Here is a 20,077-nt window from a genome sequence, read left to right as displayed (position 1 = left end):
ACTTATGTACATGCACGTGGTACACACATACATTTTCATAAAATAAGTAAATCTTTTAAATTTTTTATTTATTTATGTATTTATTTTATGTGTATGAGTGTTTTCTCTGCATGTAAGTGCACCCATGTTGTCATGCAATGCCTGCAGAGGCCAGAAGAGTGTCAGATCCCCTAGAACTGGAGTTCCAGACAGGTGTTAGCTGCCATGCAGATGCTGGGAATCAAACCTGGTTCCTCTGCAAGGGTGGCCTGTGCTTTAAGGCACTGAGCTGTACCTCCAGCCCCAAATAAATCTTTTTAAGCAACTTAAATTTTCTTCTGGTTTTTCTCTACTATGGGTATTATTATTATTATTATTATTATTTATTATTGAGACAGGGTGCTTCTCAGGTGCATATATATTCATTACTGTCGCATCTTTCTGGAGAATTGAATCCTTTTTCATTACGTAACCCGCCTTTATCCCTGACCATTTTCCTTACTCCGAAGTCCGCTCTGCCTGACTCTGTCTCCTTTGATTATATCAGCCCAGTGTGTCTTCCCCCATATCTTTACTTTTAATCTAATACAGTTTTATGCTCAATGTGAGTTTCTTAAGGAGAACAGAACCGGGACTGTTCAAGCTACCCTGTGATCTGTGTCTTTTAAGTGCTGTGTTTAGGCCATTGACACTAACGGTGATTATTGAGTTGAATCGGCAGCTGCCTTGGTTGCCGGTTTTCTCCGCCCTGTTCTTCTTCTTCCTGTTGTTTCCGCCTCTCGGTTCCCACCTTTTGTGAAGAGCTCATCCCCACAGCCAGGCTTCCCGACCCCAGTCCATCCCGCGGAGGTCTCCACTCCAGATGAGTTGGGACCCTTCTTGTCTGCCTCTCTCCAATTTGGGTGCTGGTTTTGGAGGATCAGGAAGGGCTTAATGTTTAGTCTGTTCAGCTTTTTACTGGTATGGAGGGAGTGATCACACCCATGCCTCCCACAGTTGAAAGCAGAAGTACCACATTCACTTTTAAGTGGCTAATTTGTTCTGTGACCATCAGCAGAATCTCAGCAGGTTTTAAATGCCCACTGTACTCTCCACAGTTGTGACATAAACTCAGTACTCTTGTCCTGCAGCTTGGTGAGTGGACCTGTACCCAACACAGCACTTCTCAGTGCCATGCCTCTACCAGCACCAGGCCCAAGGTCCCCAGCCGCTCCCTACCTGTGCTGCAGCCCTGCCCTCTTGCTTTACCCCCTGGCCAGCCCATGGCTGGCTGAAGGAGGGGTATCAGCATATTGCCCACATTACTGAGGCTTCGTGAGATACATCTTGTCTGTACTTGGTGAGATTCAACGGTGCTCCAGAGGGGATAAGATACTGTGTAAAGGGTTCGGGTGTCAGGAGTCACCAAGGTCGCCTACGCACCTGATCTAGGAAGCTTGTTAGTAATAGGAGTTGTCACTTACAGCAGCTCAAAGTGCTCACTAGTGTCAGAGCAGGACAGGTCTGGTCAGAGTGTGTGATCAGAAAACATGACTTTTATGACATTAAAAGTACTGTCTGAGGGCTGGAGAGATGGCTCAGCAGTTAAGAGCACTGGCTGCTCTTGCAGGGGACCTAGGTTTGATTTCTGGCACCCACATGTCAATGAACAACTGTCTGTAACTCCAGCTCCAGGGGATCCAATGCCCTCTTCTGACCTCCACAGGCATTGCATGATATGGGTGTACTTACATACATGTAGGCAATACACTCATACACATAAAATATGAACAATAAATAAAATATTTTTTTTAAAAAGTACTTTTTCCTTTCTGCCGTGACAGCCAAGTTCAGTTGCAGAGCGTGAGCCTCCTAGGGGCATTGGTAATCCTGAAGAGGGGGCTGAAGAGATCCTTCCTGGGGAGGAGTCACTGACCAGGGGGAAGTGTGGCCCCAGGGCAGTGGCTGGCCAGAGGCGTTTAAGGCACAGGGGTGGGGGAAAGGTGGTGGGAATGGGAAGCAATCCCTGTGCCCATGGTGGGGATCACACTCCAGTGTATGTGCTTGCATTCCAGATCCTGAGACTACCGACCCCAAGCCCCAAGGCCTCTCGGGACAACTTGTGGACACAGCCTGCAAGGTGTGCCAGGCCTACCTGGGACAGCTGGAGCACGAGGACATTGACGAGTCAGAGACCAGCGCTGAGGCCCTTTCTGAGGATGAGTGGAATGACCTGATCCAGCAGTACTACTCTCTGGTTCAGTAAGACGCCACCCTACAGCCCTTGGCACCAGATGCCTCATCGTGAGCACATGGGTGGCAGTCATAGGCAGGGATTTCGGGAGCTGCCTGGAGCAGTCATCCTCTAGGTGTGGGGCATCTGCTTAGGTGTTGGGGAATCTGAATGGGGCACCCATCTGGCACTGGGGTACTTGCCTAGATATTGGGGTATCTGTTTGGATGGCAGGGGTACCTATCCAGCATTGGAGCACATGCCTAGATGTTGGGGTGCCTCTTTGGCACCTATCTCAGTGTCGAAGGCATTTGTCTTGATGTTGGGATGTTTACCTGGTATCTAGGCATCTGTCTACCTGTTGGGGTGCCTGTCTGACTGTTAAGGCACCTGTCTGGGGTTGGAATGCCTGTCTAGGTCTTGGGGTGCCTTCTGGGTATTGGAGTACCTGCCTAGACATATGGATACCTGTTGGCTGTTGGGGTACCCAGGCAATCAGTTGGTTGTTGAGAGGATGACACCTCATATGGGTGTCTTTGGGGATAGCATCACCTTTGTTATCTTCCCAGCCCCTTTCATGTTTGACCTGACTTGAATCCACAGTAGCCCTGGCACATTTGTACCACTCATGGCCCGGCCACCTGGGAGGCTGTGAGTGATGAACGAGGACTGGCAGAGGCTCTGCCTCGGCCTTCAGGCCAGAGATGCTGGTCACCCCTCACTGCTCCAAGGCCCACAGACTGACCCTGCTTTCCACCCTTCCTCTGGCCTACCACCCCTTATAGTGACATCAGCAAGAGAAGAGGGAGTGGAGGCAGCCCAGGCATCCTTAGGACAAAAAGCAGGGCGGCAGTACTTGAAGGGGCTACAGCAGCGCCCCCCATCCTGGGTGTTTTTGCTTTGTGCCTTCCCTCCCTTGGAGTATCAAGCACTTTCTTCTCCCCTCCCCTCCCCTGATCCCCCTCTGTATTAGTCAGGGTTCTCCAAAGAAACAGAACCAGTAGAATGAATATGTATAGGGATTCATCAGTTTAGCTCACAGGATAGAGTCCAAGTAGTCCAACAATGGCTGCACCACACTGGAGAGGCTGAGAATCTGTAGTTGCTCAGTCCACGAGGCTGGATGTCTCAGTAGTCCCAATCTGGTGCTGGGGGCCTGACAAATTCCAAAATATCAGGTAGTCTTCAGTCTACAGCAGCAAGACGAACTCACCAGCGAGAGAGAAGGCAAGCCGCAAAAAGCCTCCTGTTCTCCTCTGCCTTGGTCTTTTATACCGGCCATCAGAAGGTAACGCCCACATTTAGGGTGTGTCTTCCGGCTTTAGATGATCCAATCAAGAAGATCTCTTTCATTTCAGTTAATCTCAGATCCAATCAAGTTGACACCCAGGATTAGCCATCACACCCTCCTATGTTCTTCATTTTTTCTCTTTTCTGTTGAGGAATATTAATATAGTTAACGGCTGCACCATGTTGGAGTTTTGCTGTGTTTCCCCATAACTGCACCCCAGTCAGAATCAAGATTGTGTCCAGCAGTCAGCCCTGTTCACGCTTTCCAGACAACACCCCCCCAGGTCACACCTCCTCAGCTCCCTCTCACCCCACCCCCACCCCAGTGTGAACAGAATGTTAGAATATGCATTCTGCCATCCCTGTTCAGTGTCCACCAAAAACATCAGTTTATTCACGCCGTACCCTAACTGATTCTTTCACCCCATTGTTCTCTGGGACACCAAGTGAGGCAGGACAAAATCTCCACGCACATGAGGACTCATGCTTCTCTCCTGACTTGTGTGACTATTGCTGCCGTGTATTGATGCGCTGTGAGTCAGCACATCTAATTCAGCACTCCTTTCCCTTCTGGGGTGGGACCCTTCCATTTTCACGACCTGTCCTCTTTACTTCTATGAATAGCTCTTCCCTAGGGCTGGGGAGAAGTGCCTCATGCAGAAGCACGAGGACCTGAGTTTGGATTCCCAGCATCCATGTAGAAGGCTGAAGCAGCTCCGTGTGCCTGTAACTTCACTGCTGTGGGGTGGAGACAGGTGGATCCTTGGAACTCATTGGCTACAAACCGATGAGCTTCAGGCTCAGCGAGAGAACTGATCTCACAAAACTAAGGTAGAGAGCAATCAAGGACACACCTGATGTCTACATACATGCACACACATATACACACATTCACATGAACATGTGCACACATACAAACACACATGCATGCACAAATACACTAGCATGTACGGATATGCACACAAGTATGCACACATCTCAAATACACATTACACATAAAACACATGTATACAAATACACATGTGCACACATTCACATGGACATATTAAGATATACATACAAACATATACAAACATGAATATACACACATAGACACATCTACATGAACACATGCACACACATGCAAGCACATGCACATACACAAATACAATCATGCACACACACATACACACTCATGTGGACATACCACACAAACACATACAAGTGCATACAAACACATGCACACATATACACAAATGCACACACCTATTTAGTCCCTGCCGGGCATGTGTATAATCCGAACACTTGGGAGACTATGGAGGGAAGATTGCATGAATTCACTTGAGGCTAGCCTCAGCTACACAGTAAATTTCAGAACAGCCAGGGCCAGGAGTGAGGCATTGTTTCAAAATAATGATAAAAATAGAAATAATTCAGGGCCTGAGAGATGGCTCAGCAGTTAAGAGCACTGGTTGTTCTTGCAGAAAACCTGGGTTCAAATCCCAGCACCCACATAGCAGCTAACAACCGTCCATAACTCCAGTTCCCAGGGATCTGACGTCCTGTTCTGTCTTCTGCAGGCTTTGCATGACACGGGTGCTCTTACATACACACGGGCAATACTCTCATACACATAAAATAAAAATAAATAAGTCAAAAGAATAGAATATGGAAATAATTCTCCCTTAAATTTCCCTTAAACTCTACTTTCCGTGGCAGCATCCACGCCAGCTTCTTTAACGTGTGTGACGTGTGCAGCTTTTCTAGCCTTTTGCTTTCCATCTGGTGGTCCTTGGTGTTGAAAGCCTGCCTCCCATGAGTGTGTGCTAATGGCTGGGCCCTGCTTTTTGCACAAGCATTTTCTAGAACTTGGAATGCCATTGGCTCCGAGTTGTTAACATTCTGGGTCACATCGTCATCTTGCCCTTTGTTGCCCTTTGTCCTGTTTGCGTCCTGTTTCTTTGTTGTTCTAGGGCTTCTGCCCCTGCCTTGGATAATTACCTGTTCCTAATTGTTCTGTTTATCTCCTGTGCAATCCTTTCAACTAGATGTTTTTGCATCTTTCACTCCTTACATTCTACTTTAAATATGTATTCTTGCCATTTCCTAGATGGCTTAACAACCTTACATCATTGAACTCAGCCCCGCCTTCTCCCCATGTGCTCTTGCGCACATTTTGCTTCTACACAGCTGTGAACTCCACAAGACGGTTCCTGTTTCTGTCACCTGATTTGCTTTTGCATTTCGGGTTTGCCATTTCTGTTTCTGGGATTTCCCACTGTCTTCCGCAGCCCCGCAGCTCCTCTGGGATGGCTTCTTGGCCTTTCTCTGCTGGACAAGATCTTCTACGTCTTGATTTGTCTTCCCTTTTGAAGATACCTGCAGGAGGGTGGGCCTGTGGCTGGTACCTGTAGCCATTCTTGAAATATTCCATTTTCTTGGGCTTTCATGATCCTCTGGAAGGTTAGCCAGAGGGATCTACTGTTTTGTAAGCCCTGCAGTGGTCCGTGTATACGGACCTTGTGGGTACAAGGAGATAGGGAGTAGCGTTCCCTAGGGGCCCTACTTTCTCCAGCTGTGACTGCAGTGTGAGGCTAACATTCCAACCCTCAGTGGCTGGGCTGCATCCCAGAGGCCATAATTGTAACTTTGGGTGAATCCAACCCTGCTCTGATATCAGGGCCTCAGGGTGAACATGAATGTCATAGCCATTCCCTGAAAGACCCTTGCCTACAAAGTCTGGAGACTGTTCTGCCTTCAGCCCAGATATCTGTCTGTGCCCTGAGAAGGGCTGTGTTTTAAGCTCCACTAGAGCCAAATCTCCCAAAGATTCATGTGGCTGAGTGGCTTCTTATTGTCAAGACTGATTCTCAGCCTCTGTCCTGGTCAGGCGAATATTCCCAAAACCCTGTCCTAGAAAAGGCCTCCATGTCAGAATATAGCTCATCCCGCCCTCCCTTACTTCAGAGCTCTGGAAAATACACATTGCAATTTGCCTATTCTTGTAGTCTTTACAGGAGGCATTGTGATGCCACTACCCACCCATCTTAGTACTGTCCCTCGTTAAGATGCCCACCCAGGAATTTTAATTATTTAATTTTATCACCTGCCTCTACTTTCTAGTCATGTGTTTGTGTCTTTAATTTTTAAAAATTTTTATTTATTATTTTTATTTTATGTGTATGAGTGTATTGCCTGAATGTATGTAAGTGCATTCATGTCGTGCAAGGCCTACGGAGGTCAGAAGAGGGCACTGGATCCCCTGAAACTGGAGTTATGGACAGTTGCTAACTACCATGTGGGTGCTAGAAATTGAACCTGGGTCCTCTGCAAAAGCAGCCAGTTCTCTTAACCGCAGAGCCATCTCTCCCAGCCCGTGTCTAATTTTTAGATTAACTCTACATATATATACCTGACACTGGCCTCAAACTTAGTGCATAGCCCAGTCAGGCCCTGAGCTCAAGATCCACCTTAGCGTCCTGGGTGCTGGGATCACAGACACGAGTCACTTCACTCAGAACCTTATTTATTTTTATTACTCATCTCAATAAGAACTTTACTTACCAAACAAATCTGGACAGTGTGACTCAGTTTACCTCTTCCCACTCCTAAGACTGTTGTCATTTGTTTCTATCTTTATTTTAAAAGGCACATGGTATCTTTGCTATTGCTTTAAACAGTCAGTTACTTTTTTCTCATACATCAACCATTTTATTTTGTCCTGAAAAACTTCTAATGATGGTGGTCTGGTAGAGAACTTTCTCCGTCTTTTAGTCTCAAAAAAACCTAATTTTTTTTTTTTTGGTCTTTTAAAGACAGGATCTCCCTATAGCTCCAGCTGGCCTAGAACTCACTCACTGTATAGACCAGGCTGGCCTTGAGCTCACAGAGACCCATCTGCTTCTGCCTCCTGAGTGCTGGGATTAAAGGCATGAGCCACCATGTCTGGCAAATTTTCTTTTGATTTTGAGAGATTATTTTCTCCAGGATAGAATTCTCAATTTGCAAAAGTTCATTGCTCTGTTCTGCAGGTCTTTCTAACTGACACTACTGCACGCTTTGGTGACTGCATGCCCATTCTGTTTAGTTCCCTTTTCAGAATTTGTTTACATACTCTACTGTGTGAGTTGTTCTAGGCATAACTCCTTCCTAAGGAAGGTGATCACTTTAACATGTTTATTAGCCACTAATGGTAACAGAAAAAAGTGGATAACATATATTTTATTGACTTAAGAACTCTCTCAACAAAAACACTTTATTATAAAGTGAATTAAAAGACAAGCCACAAACTAGAGGGGCAGATCCACTGTCCATGCATTCAACAGAGGTCTCAAATTTAGAAGTTACAGAGAACTCTGACTAGTGAGAAGAAATGAACCAAGTGAAATGTCAGGGCAGGGGCTGGCTCTGTGGTTCAATGGGTAGAGTGCTTGTAGCTCAGCTGGTAGGGTGCTTACCTATCATTCATGAAGCCCAGCACCTCAGAAACCAGGTGTGGTGGTGTGCATCTGTAATCCCGGCACTCAGGAGGTAGCAGGAGGATCAGAAGTTTAAGGTCAGGTACACAGCAAGTTAGAGGCAGTTGGGCTACATGGGACCCTGCATAAAGAGAAAAAAAAAGTTGGAACTTCATGAAAGACAAACTCAGCTATCTAATCATGCTGAATAGGTGCCCAGAATTGTAGCTTATCAGACAAAATGCAAGTTAAAAGTACAGTGAGTGCTTGGTGGTGGCACCTGTAATCTCAGGAGGATCTCAAGCTTGAGGCTAGCCTAGGCTACATGCTGAGACCTGTCTGAAAAACTGAAGAAGGAAAAAGGAAAAAAGCAATGACAGCAAAACCCACAACGGGGCCTCGACACACCCACCAGAATAGCTAAATCAGAGACTTGCAGCACTAAGTGTTGGCCTGCATCAACGGCTCTAACACACAGCTGGTGGGAACATAGAGTGACATACTGCTTTGGAAGCGTAAGAAATACATATATATATATGAATGACCTGACTACTCCCATCACTGGAGAAATGGAGCATCCATCCTCAGAAAGATTGATCTAGCCCAGACCTGATGGGGCTCCAGCAGTGTCAGAGAAATGGCTGTGGATGATGCAGCCATGAACAAATCTCACAGTAATGTGTCTTAGAGATGCTGGACTGGAGGGCGTGTGTGTGAGTCCATGGGTGTGAATACAAGGAAGGCAGAGTCCATTCCCATAGTGGAAAGTGAGAATGGCCACTAGCTGCCATCAACTGGGACAGAACACAATGGAACCTTCCAAGTAGCCCAGACTGTTTTTTTTAAAAAAGATTTATTGTGGCCGGTGTGGTGGTGCATGTCTTTAATCCTAGCACTTGGGAGGCAGAGGCAGGTGCAACTTTGTGAGTTTGACACCAGCCTGGTCTACATAGTATTAGGGTTTCAAACCGCAGCAGCCTCCCCCCTCTCCAACAGGGTCTCAGGGACTTCGGATTTCCCAAGTCCCCGAGAAAAGGGAACCGAGCTGATAAGCACCTTGGTCTTTGAAGTCAAGGGAAGCAGACTTCTAAGAGGCAGTCTGGCTTTCCTTTGCTCTCCGAATATAAGATAAGCAGATTCTGCCTGTTAACCAGAGATTTTAAGAGCTGCTTTAGCACAGCAGCTTTTCCCTTCTCTTAAGAGGACAAAAGCTAACCCCTTCCTGACCCAGATCCTAGCTGGCAGACGGAACGGAGCTGGGTTTACAAGCCTAGCTTTTCCTGCTTTCCCCGCCTGATTTTTTCCAAAAAACTTCCCACCTTCTGCACCCTGAAGTCCCCATATATAAGTCCCAGCTCATAATCCATGGGCAGACATTTTTCCTTCCCCTGAGGGAACATGTCCCGTGTGAAATAAAGCTCTATCCCATTGAGAGTTTTATCTGTGTCCTGGTGCTTCCTCCTCTATCTGTTCCTTCTCTGGCAACTTTTTACCTATCACATAGTGAGTTCCAGGACAGCTGGGGCTTCAGGGAGACCTTGTCTCAAAAAGAAAAAAAGAAAAATCTGAAGCTGGGTGTGGTGGCACACACCTTTAATCCCAACACTTGGCAGGTCTCAGTGAGAGTGAGGTCAGCCTGATCTACAAAGTTTCAGGCCACCAGGGGCTATACCCAGGGACTACACACACACAGACACACACACACACACACACACACCCCACTGGGTGGCAGCACTGAGCCCCAGTTTGGCAAACCTGACAGGAGCTGAGCAGACCCCGGGGTGCTTTGCAAGAACTGCCAGCTTAGACGCCCTGCAGCACACTGAGAGCCTCGGGCCTGTTTGATCCTTGTTGAGGCTGACAGGGCTCCACTCAGGTGCTTGTGCATCAGGACCCAGAAAGCCATGGGGCTGTATGTCTTTCTCATCACCAGACCTGTTCTCTGCTGAGCAGATGTGTCCAGGCACTGAGCATCGTTGGTCTCTGAAACTGCCAGGCTCTGGTCCTGCTCCCGATTGTCTCATAACAACTTTCCTAGCTTCCAGCCTCTTGCCGAGCAGCAGAGGCAATGTATGTGGGTAATGTGACCGCAGTGATGTGTGAGTCCAGTGCTGCCTCACCCTCAACTTCCAGGTCTAGGGCCACAGTGTTCTGGAAAGCCAATGGAGGTTCCTGTCCACTGGACAGCCACGGTAGTGACAGCACCTGGGCCATCAAGTTCCTGCTGATGACACCATCCCATTGCACTAATCTGACCTGTCTCTGTGGGTCAGAGGGTGTTCTGAGGGTGCTGGGGTTTGTCTGCACTGGCTTGCACCAAGTCTTTATTGTGGCAGAGCTGTGCTATCATTATGAGAGCCAAACAACATGTGACATCTATAGAGGAAGCTCGCATCCAGTAGACCAGGGGAGTGAGGAGGCCCTGCTTGGTGTCTGGCCGGCAGGGGCATCACTCCATCACTTGTCACAGGTTTCCAGCACCCAGCCAGTGGTGGGGGCTGACACTACTGGGACTCCAGCTCCTCAGCCCATGGATAGGGGCCTGACCCACATAATCAGGGGTTGCCATGTTTCAATTTCTCCTAAATGCTGCCCTCCTCTCCCAGAAGGTGAATAGAACACAGATTTTCCCCTGTCCCCAAGCCCTTCTTGCTCTGGTCCTACCTCCAGTCTCAGCCAGAGTTGTGGCCCATTGGTGGCCACAGGACAATGTGCAGGGAGCCTTTCCTGAACATTGTCCATTGCAGTGGATCTGCCCCCATGTGTGGGGACCCCAAGGAACCTGGGTATGGCTATGGGTGTTGGGCTACACATCCCTCTCAGGTGGTTGTAGCATACCTTCAAATTCTGAAAGCTACTCAGACATCCCTACTGTCCCTGCCCTTGTTCCCTGGGATTATGGTGGCTTCCTAACTCAGGCCCAATGCTGCAACAACTCCGAATCCACCAATAAGATCATGGGGTCAGTTGACAGTAAAGTTCACAGGACAGTAAGCTGGCTGCTACGGTAGAACACACAGGCCCGTATGGCAGTTTGGCTCCATTCAATGCAGACGGCACCTTGGCACAGTCCCACTTGTCTGTGGCTCCCTGGGATTATGGTGGCTTCCTAACTCAGGCCCAATGCTGCAACAACTCCGAATCCACCAATAAGATCATGGGGTCAGTTGACAGTAAAGTTCACAGGACAGTAAGCTGGCTGCTACGGTAGAACAGACAGGCCTGTATGGCAGTTTGTCTCCATTCAATGCAGACGGCACCTTGGCACAGTCCCACTTGTCTGTGGTTTTCCTGTGGCACGGGCTTGGCATCCTTGGGATCCACATGCAGTCCAGGTTCATGCATTGGAGGTTCTTAACCCCTTGACACGCCCTGTCCAAGGCAGCCTCGCAGGGCCCTGTCTCCCATGTCCTCAGTTGGTGACATCCCATCCTGCCTCTATCCTAGAGTGGAGACGCCTGCTGGTCATCGGGGCTGAGGGCCATCTCTCGAGCCTCATGCCCTCTCTGAATCTTGCTTTTTTAGTGGCAATGCTTTCATCTCTGAGTCAAGAAGTTACTTTTCGCAGTGCCAGACTCTGCTGAATAAGATCACTTCTGTGAATCCTCAGACAGAGATTGATGGGCTTCGGAACATCTGGATCATAAAGCCCGCAGCCAAATCCCGGGGCCGAGGTGAGTTCACTGGGCTGGGCCTTCTCACTGTGTAAGTCACCAGCCTTGCCAGCCACCTGGTCTGTGATGGTGTGAGATGCAGGGAGGGCCACCGAGGTCTGCGAGGGGCCAAGATGCCGGGGCACCCCAGCTGTGCTGGAAGCAGAGGTGTCTTCACAGCCCGTCACAGTGCTGCTCTGGAGTTGCCATGTTGGCTTGGGTGTCCTCATCCGCATTCATCAGAGTTTTCTTTTTTATATTGCCTCAATCTTAGCAGTAGATATATTCTGGCCTCTAAAGAGGGTGAAGGGTGCCCATTTCAAGCACCAGTGTACTCACCCCCCTGCTGTCCTGGGATGCCACCTTGTTTAGCATTGTGTCCCAAGCCGTCTCTGTCTCCTTTCCCATCAGGCCATACTGTTCTCCCACTGCAGATTCTGTATCCCGAGGGACACTGTATGAACAGCCCTGATGTGCTGTTCAGAATCAATTCATCTTTCTCTATTGGTCACCCAGTAGTATAATCCCTTTCCTACCCCTGATGGCTCCTGAGTGAAGGACCAAGGTGGCTTCAGAAGTTTGTCACTGTGTCCAGAGTTTTCTTTTTAAGTCTTTCATTCATTTATTTATTTGTTTTTTGTTGTTTGTTTGTTTTTGATTTTTTTGGTCCTTTTGAGACGGGGTCTCCCTGTAGTTCCAGCTGATCTGGAACTCACTGTTTAGATCAGGCTGGCCTCGAACTCACAGAGATCCACCTGCCTCTGTCTCCCAAGTGCTGGGATTAAAGAGTGTGCCACCACGCCGGACCTATTTTTTTTACTTGATATGTATGAGTGTATTGCCTGCATGTAAGCAGGTGCATCTCACCGTGTTGTGCACTGCCCTCGGGAGTCGGAAGAGGGTGTCAGATCCCCTGGAACTGGAGTTAAGGATGGTTGTTAGCCGCCATGTGCGTGCCGGAATTCGAACCTGGGTCTTCTGCAAGAACAGCCAGTGCTCTTAACCACTGAGCCATCTCTCCAGCCCTTTGGTAGGAGGACAGAGTTTTCATTTTAAGCAAGGTCTTGACTTCCTATGACTAAAGAAATGCAAGCTGTGTGCTTTGTGAGAACTTGCCTTATGTCTCTGGGACTCTATAGATGGAACTTACCCCTCCTTTTACCGTCAGAATTGACCAGATGGTACTGTGTAACGAACAGCCCCCAAAATCTCAGCCGCTCTCAGCAAAAGCAGTTTTATCTGTTACTTGAGCTTGTTGACCTGGGCAGATTGCAAAGGTGCTCGCCCATCAAAGTTCCCCATCTTGTGGCCCCATTCTGATTCTCCATTTTCACAGCAGAGAAGAGTGGGCTGGAGGTTCTGTTGCCAGCATTAAACAGTGTGTAGTTTACAGTGAAGCACATCACTACTTCCCAGATGCCCCACTGTCATGTAGCCTAACTTTGGACCGTGGGTGGGACGTTGCAGAGCCTACCTATGAAGGGGGAGCTGACAAGAAGCACTTAAATGCTGCCGTCTGTCTGGCCACCCTTTAGGATTAACCCTCACAGATCTCCAAGCCCCTCCTCTGAGGTCATCACACCCCAGAGCACAGTCTTGTGTGGGTCTCTGCTCTGTCCCTCCCTTGATCTCTGTGGGCCCTCTGGAATGTGGGATTGGCCCTGTGATGGGAGAACAGAACTGGTGGCTAGTACCAACTGCAGTTTAGTCCACTGAGTGCACATCTGCCCTTCGCAGTCAGCCCTGTAGTCTCTGCCCTGGACCAAAGCCAGGGTAGGTGTTGGGGTGGATTTCATAGGGGCTGTGCTGCACTGAGCCAAGATACCACTGCTTGTGCCTGCAGATATTGTGTGCATGGACCGTGTGGAGAACATCCTGGAGCTGGTGGCTACAGACAACCAGACCACCAAAGACAACAAGTGGGTGGTCCAGAAGTACATTGAGACTCCAATGCTCATCTACGACACCAAGTTTGACATCCGGCAGTGGTTCCTCGTCACCGACTGGAATCCCTTAACCATCTGGTTCTACAAGGAAAGCTACCTACGGTTCTCCACACAGTGCTTCTCCCTGGACAAGCTGGACAGGTCAGCAGAGGGAGCTCCATACTACCCAAAGCACCTAAGCAGGAGGCCCTGGGTGTGCACAGATTGGGGCATTCTGTTTCTCACTCTGCACCCTCAAGGTCACCCACTACTTCCAAGGCATCAGAGCTTCTAGGTAGATGCTCAGAGACAAACCATGTCCCAGTACAGTAGGACAATGAGAGCCAAGCAGAATCCTGAGGGATGAGACAGAGCTTCCTCTGGGTGGTTTCATGAGTGTCACTTGTCAGGCAGGGCTGGAGACCTGTGACGGATGAGTCAGTTGGAATCCCAGGAGGCTGAGGGTTGCTTTAGAGAGACCTTATTGACTGAACTTCACCCCAAGTACACCTGGAGTCACACCTCTTAGGTCTCAACCTAGAGTGGGGCTGGGCACACCTGGAAGCATCCATCGTCTTTGTGCTGCCTCTAGTCAGATCAGGCAGGGCCCAGGAACTCACTGTGAAAATGGAGCCAGGGAGATGCATGTAGCCCCATCTACCTGCCCAACCAAGTCATGAGCGCTTGTCTAGAACAGCCCCCTTTCCTCAGCCTGGGCTGATGCGAGATTCCCTGAAACTGTGCCCAGCTATGTAGACAGAAAGTAGTTTGAAGACTGTCATCTAGTTGGCCATACCTTTTGAATTGTCACCTTTCTTACATGTGGCTGTGGGGCAGGCTTCGCCCCAGAACTTAATGGAAATTTCCAGCCTAACATGTCTGCCCTGTACCTGCAATTCAAATGAAATGCTCTTAGTGCAAAATGTGTTTCATAGTCCCTAAAAGACGTCACTCATCTTACGTCTATCCAAGGCTAACTCACTGGAAACTTTGGGTAAGTAGGTCACATCAGTCAGTCTCACCACACCAGCACTTGAAGGGCTGTTGCCCCTACTGACATGTGCAGGTGGGGAAACCGAGGCTTGGGAAGATTGCTCTAGTAGGCGACCCTGCATTGATGGGCCTCTGCTATGTTCCCCAGGGAGCCCACTGCTGCTTCTGGGTGACAGAGCTGTCAGAGCCTAGTCCATTGGCCCAGGCCTCCTGCAGCTGCCCTGCACCAGGCATGGGGACTTTGGGGCAGATAGGACAGGTTAGGCAGATAGTGATAGTCCCATGTAATGGTGATTGGCATCCACCAGCCTCACAAGCATGTTGCCTACAGTGCCATCCACTTGTGTAACAACTCCATCCAGAGACGGCTGAAGAACGACAAGGGGCGCAGCCCACTGCTACCCGGCCACAACATGTGGACCAGCTCCCGCTTCCAAGAGTACTTGCAGAAGAGGGGCTGTGGGACCATGTGGAGCAGCATCATCTACCCGTCCATGAAAAAAGCCATCACCAATGCCGTGAGGATGGCCCAGGACCACGTAGAGGCCCGAAAGAACAGCTTTGAGCTCTACGGGGCTGACTGCATCCTAGGGCGAGACTTCAAGCCCTGGCTCATTGAGATCAATTCCAGCCCCACCATGCACCCGTCCACTCCTGTCACCGCTCAGCTCTGTGCCCAGGTGCAGGAGGACACTATCAAGGTTGTGGTGGACCGCAGGCTGGACCGAAACTGTGACATCGGCAACTTTGAACTTCTGTGGAGGCAGGTGAGCACAGTGGCTGCCCTGCCCTGGCTTTGAGCTTCTCTCTACAGGGTGGGCTTGGACCCTTATGTTCTACTTACCTTTGTTCTTGGTCTCTAGGGAGCACAAATTCTGTTCTTTGGGTCTGTCAGGGGCCTGAGTCTGCCTGATCTGCTCTGGGCTCAGCCCCCTGTTCATCAAAAGGCTCACTCTAGACATGGGTCTGAGAAGCCCCGATCACCAACACTGGTCACTTGGCCTCCGTGGCATCCACAGTCTAGCCTTCCTACCTCTCATTCTTCATGCCCCAACTTCGTGGCCAAGGGGTAGGGCCCTTGCCCGAGTGGGCTTGGGAGGTTCCACAGCATCCAGGCCCTTCTAGGCCATCCCTCTCCAGACCTGCCTAGCCTCTTTCTGAAGTCTCTCCAGCTGCCTCACGTTGGGGGTAACCCAGCAGGCCAGGCATGATGGCTTGGAGCCTTTGCCTCTGAACTTCAGCCCTGTGAGTTAAGCCCCAGGGCCTGGAGGAGGCAAGCTGGGCTCTGTCTGAAGGAGGAGCCCAGTGAGCAGCTGAGGCATCAGGAAGTGGGACCCAAGCTGAGGCATTACAGATGGTTGGGTATGGAGCCAGCCAGGTGATCCCCTGGGCTACAGGCTCTCAAGGGCCCAGAAGGGGCCCCAAGTACCCATCCCTGGTGGGGGGTGACTGACCAGCAGCCTCCCTTTTGCAGCCTGCCATCGAGCTGCCCCCATTCAACGGGTCTGACCTCTGTGTGGAAGGAATCAGTGTGAAGAAAGCCAAGAAGCAAATGCCACCCATCACCAACCTCGGCTTCTCAGAATGACTTTCGGACTCACCACTCAAAATGCAGAGCCCCCAGGGTCTGCCAGATCCAGCGTGCGGGCCCTCCGGAGCCACCCTGAGGCTGGGCAGGAAACGGGAAGAGGCAAAGGTACTTTCAGCCACCTGGCCTGTGCCAGTACTGCCACTGAGGGGGGCTGTCAAGCGAAGCCCACCCATGTGCTTCCAGCCTGCAACTACCAACATGTAGACAGTGAGACCCCAAAAAGCACTTTTACCAAAGCCCTGTCCACCAAACAATTGGATCCAAAATTCTGTAAATATGCAGTTCCTGGCCCCCGTGCAGCAGCACAGTGTGAAGATAGTGGAGAGGCCTCTGTCTCCCCCTGCCCAAAGCATCAGGTAACCATGGGGATCCTGTGCCTGCCTGTCCCATCATATTTAGAGATTTCTGGCTCCATCCCAACCCTCAAAGACCTTCCAGCTGCATCCTCCAGAGCAGGCCACAGTGCTGGGGAAGGAACATCCCCTGACAGGAGCTCCAGCCTGAGCTTGAAGGGCTGGAGGCACACTGGCACCTACCTGGTTATGCCATGTTATGCCGGTCAAGGTGAGCAGCATCGTGAGGTCCTGCAGCAACAATCACCCAGGACCTCCCTGGGTAGTATGCACAACATCTCATGGGAAGCAGAGATGGGGAGGTTGGATTATAGCACCCCAACAGCACCAAGTGGCATAGATGGGGAAGGTGGCAGGAACTGTTGGACTCTTACACGAAGTTTTCAGATTCTGATGAAGCTGACACGTTTGTGTACAAGGTGGAATGGCTGGGCTGTGTCTCTACCCTGGGACTTCACGTGGTATCTGTTACCTAGCAGCAGCTCAGCATGTCAGGCCAGGCCCCCACCATTCTCTACTAAAGTGTACCCTTCTCCTACACAGTACCCTCTGCTTGGTTAGTCTGTCTCTCTCTCACTGCCTCCTGGCCACCTGGTCCTGTTCCTAGTCCTCCTTGTCTGCTGTCTGTGCCCCTGGATGGTAAGCTTCGGAGCACGGGCTCCCACTGCCACATTTGCAACTGCACCCCAATGCTGAAGATGGTGTGTAGCATGCGTCAGATGGCACATGTGTCAAACATAGGGGCTCTGGGTGGGAGGAGCCCCTTGTCTGACCTGTCACCAAGGCCCGTCAGCTTCCGAGCCTATCCTGTGTGGGTGACTCTAGGTTTATGTCATTATGAAAGTGTCTCTGGGAGCATAGGGGTTGCACACCTACGGAGCTCTTCCCATGGGAAAAAGTCATCTGAAGTGGCAGCTCCAGCTAACAAGGTGTAAGGGCATCCACAATAACGAACCACAGACTAAAGGCTAAAAATGCAAATTTTATCTCACTGTCCTGGAAGCCAGGTCAGCAGGACCATACTTCTGAAGATGGTCCCTCTTCCTAAATCACTGGTGACTGATGACACGTCATTCCTATGCCACGTGCCCTCCGTGAGGCTGTTCAGAGTTCCCTCCCATGAAGACAGCAATCTTTGTATTAGAGGCCCCCCCCCCAATACAGCCTTGTTGAGTGATTGCATCAGCAAAGACTATTTCCAAACAAGAAAGGTTCCAGGTGGACATGAATTTGTGGGGACACTTCACCCGATTGTGCTGATTCACACCCTGATCAGCACCACACAGGCTGCTGTGGCTCCTGTCACTGCTGCTGTCAATCACAGACTCAGCCTTTGCCTCTGCAGCATATGGTGGGCGCCTTTCGTCTCTCCACTCAGTAATGGCGTGGAAATGAACTGCTGTCACACATTTGTCAACCCTTTCAGCTTCTTCTGGGGGGACTGCTCGCGTCTTTGACCACCTGACCTCAGGGCCATGGGCTCACTCTTCCTAGCTTGCCATAGAGTCTGTTAGAGATTCCCCTTTCCAACCAATTTCTGTTGCGAAGACCGTCTCCCACCCTATGACTTGTCTTTTGGCTCCTTCATGGCATCCTTTGTTGTAAAACCATCTTAATTTTAATACAATCAAATTAACCAACTTCTCTAAATTTGGTGAGTTTTTAGCTTGTTGGTGAAGGCCTTCACCCTGAGATCACGGTGATAACACCCCAGGGCTGTCTGCCAGGACCCAAGTCTCTGAGAACTGGATGGTAATTGGTATGAGGCAAAGATTCCCTCTTGGAAAGCCTTTCCCATTTACATGGTCACCTCGTGGCCTACGTCCACACGCACACAGGCCTGTCCCTGAACATACCAGTCTCCCCACTGATCTATTCATCTGCCTTTGCTACTGTTGCTTCTGCTCTGGGCAAATCCCTCCACATCGTTTCTTTTCCTGGGAAATGACTGAGCTGTTCTGGACCCGTGCTTCCACAGATACTGCAGAATCAGGCAAACAAGCACCAACAAGAAAACCTATGAGGGCCTAGAGAGATGGCTCAGCAGTTACGAGCACTGGCTACTCTTATAGAGGACCCAGGTTTGAATCCCAACACCCACATGGCGGTTTGTAACTCCAGTTCCAGGGAATCCAATGCCCTTCTATGTCCTCCATGGGCACTGCAGGACATGGGAACACTTACATACATGCAGACATAACACTCATAACACATAAATATATTTTTTAAAAGAAAAACTATTAGAAGTTCTATTGGGATTAAGTTGGAATTCATGATTACTTTGGGTTGAGCCGGCTTCTTTACCACACAATCCATGGAAATCCATAAAATTTATTTTTCCTTTAAGGTTTTTCTTTAAACTCCTATACTTTTTTTTTTTTTGGTCTTTTTGAGACAGGTCTCTCTGTAGCCCCAGCTGTCCTGGAACTCACTATGTAGACGAGGCTGGCCTTGAACTCACAGAGATCCACCTGTCTCTGCCTCCGAGTGCTGGGATTAAAGGCATGCGTCACCACACCTGGCTTAAACTCCTATACTTTTAAAATTCCATTTTTTATGTATTTATTTGTGGAGGGGAGCACACATATGCCACTCATGCCATGAGATGCATGTGGAGGTCAGTGGATAACTTGTAGGAGATGATTTCTTTTCCTATCATGTGGATCCTGGGGATCAAACTCAAATCATCAGACTTGGCAGAAAGGGCAAATGCCCTTATCCACTACGCCGTCTCACTGGGCCCTAAACGCCTTCAATTCTCTTTGCTGTTTTCGGCAGATTTTTTAATATATTTTTATTCTATTGTAAGTTATATCTTTGGGTAAAATTTTGTTGTATCTACAAATTATACCTGTTCTACAGAAATGCTATTGATTTTTAAAACCCAGTCATCTGAATGTACATTCTTGTCAAGTCTATTAACTTATTTGAAGATTTGGATTTTTGTTATGAGAGTTCTATGTCAAACACATAAACACTATGTGTCTTTCTACGATGTCAGAACTTGCCACATTCCACTACCACGCCTCATTTAGAATAAAATTTGCTCAGAATCTTTTTTTAATATTGTTTTTATTACTTTTATTTATTTATTTATTTATTTTTTCAGAGCTGAGGACCGAACCCAGGGCCTTGTGCTTGCTAGGCAAGCACTCTACCACTGAGCTAAATCCCCAACCTCTTATTACTTTTATTTTATGTGCATGAGTGTATTGCCTGCATGTATGTAAGTGCAGTACCTGTAGAGGTCAGAAGAGGGTATCAGATCCCCTGGAACTGGAGTTATAGAAGGTTGTTAGCTGCTTTGTGGGTGTTGGGAACCGAACCCGGGTCCTCTTCAAGAGCAGCTGGCGCATTTAACAGCTGAGCCATCTCTCCAGCTTCTGCTCTGAATCTTTACAAAGGCCCATACATAGGGCTAGGAATATAGTTCAGTGGTAGAGCACTTGCTTAGCATGTATGAGGCCCAAAATTCGGTCCTTAGTACCACACACATACACACAAAAGGACATGTACAAGGGCTGGAGAGATGGCCCAGCAGTTAACAATGCATACTGCTTTTCCTGAGGACCCAAGTTCAGTTCCAAGCACCCACACTGGGTGGAGCGCAACTGCCTATAACTCCAGCTCCAGGGAATCCAATGG

At 49.1% G+C, this 20,077-nt stretch overlaps 1 protein-coding gene across 1 annotated transcript in view; it reads left to right on the top strand.

Annotated features, from left to right (window-relative positions):
- The window catches only part of Ttll8 (tubulin tyrosine ligase like 8), a 32,425-nt gene extending 15,859 nt beyond the window's left edge, over nt 1–16,566 (top strand). Inside the window, 7 exon segments of the mRNA XM_029564364.1 lie at nt 2,034–2,220; nt 11,443–11,591; nt 13,414–13,657; nt 14,820–15,255; nt 15,963–16,232; nt 16,235–16,373; nt 16,406–16,566. Of these exon segments, the coding sequence (XP_029420224.1) occupies nt 2,034–2,220; nt 11,443–11,591; nt 13,414–13,657; nt 14,820–15,255; nt 15,963–16,232; nt 16,235–16,373; nt 16,406–16,566 (1,586 nt within the window).
- The last annotated feature ends 3,511 nt before the right edge of the window (nt 16,567–20,077 follow it).

The sequence above is a fragment of the Nannospalax galili genome, unplaced genomic scaffold, assembly GCF_000622305.1.
Source record: "Nannospalax galili isolate Female #2095 unplaced genomic scaffold, S.galili_v1.0 scaffold237, whole genome shotgun sequence".
NCBI classification, from domain to species: domain Eukaryota; kingdom Metazoa; phylum Chordata; class Mammalia; order Rodentia; family Spalacidae; genus Nannospalax; species Nannospalax galili.
Note: the sequence above shows the minus strand (reverse complement) of the source record. Positions and strands in the feature narration are given on the sequence as shown.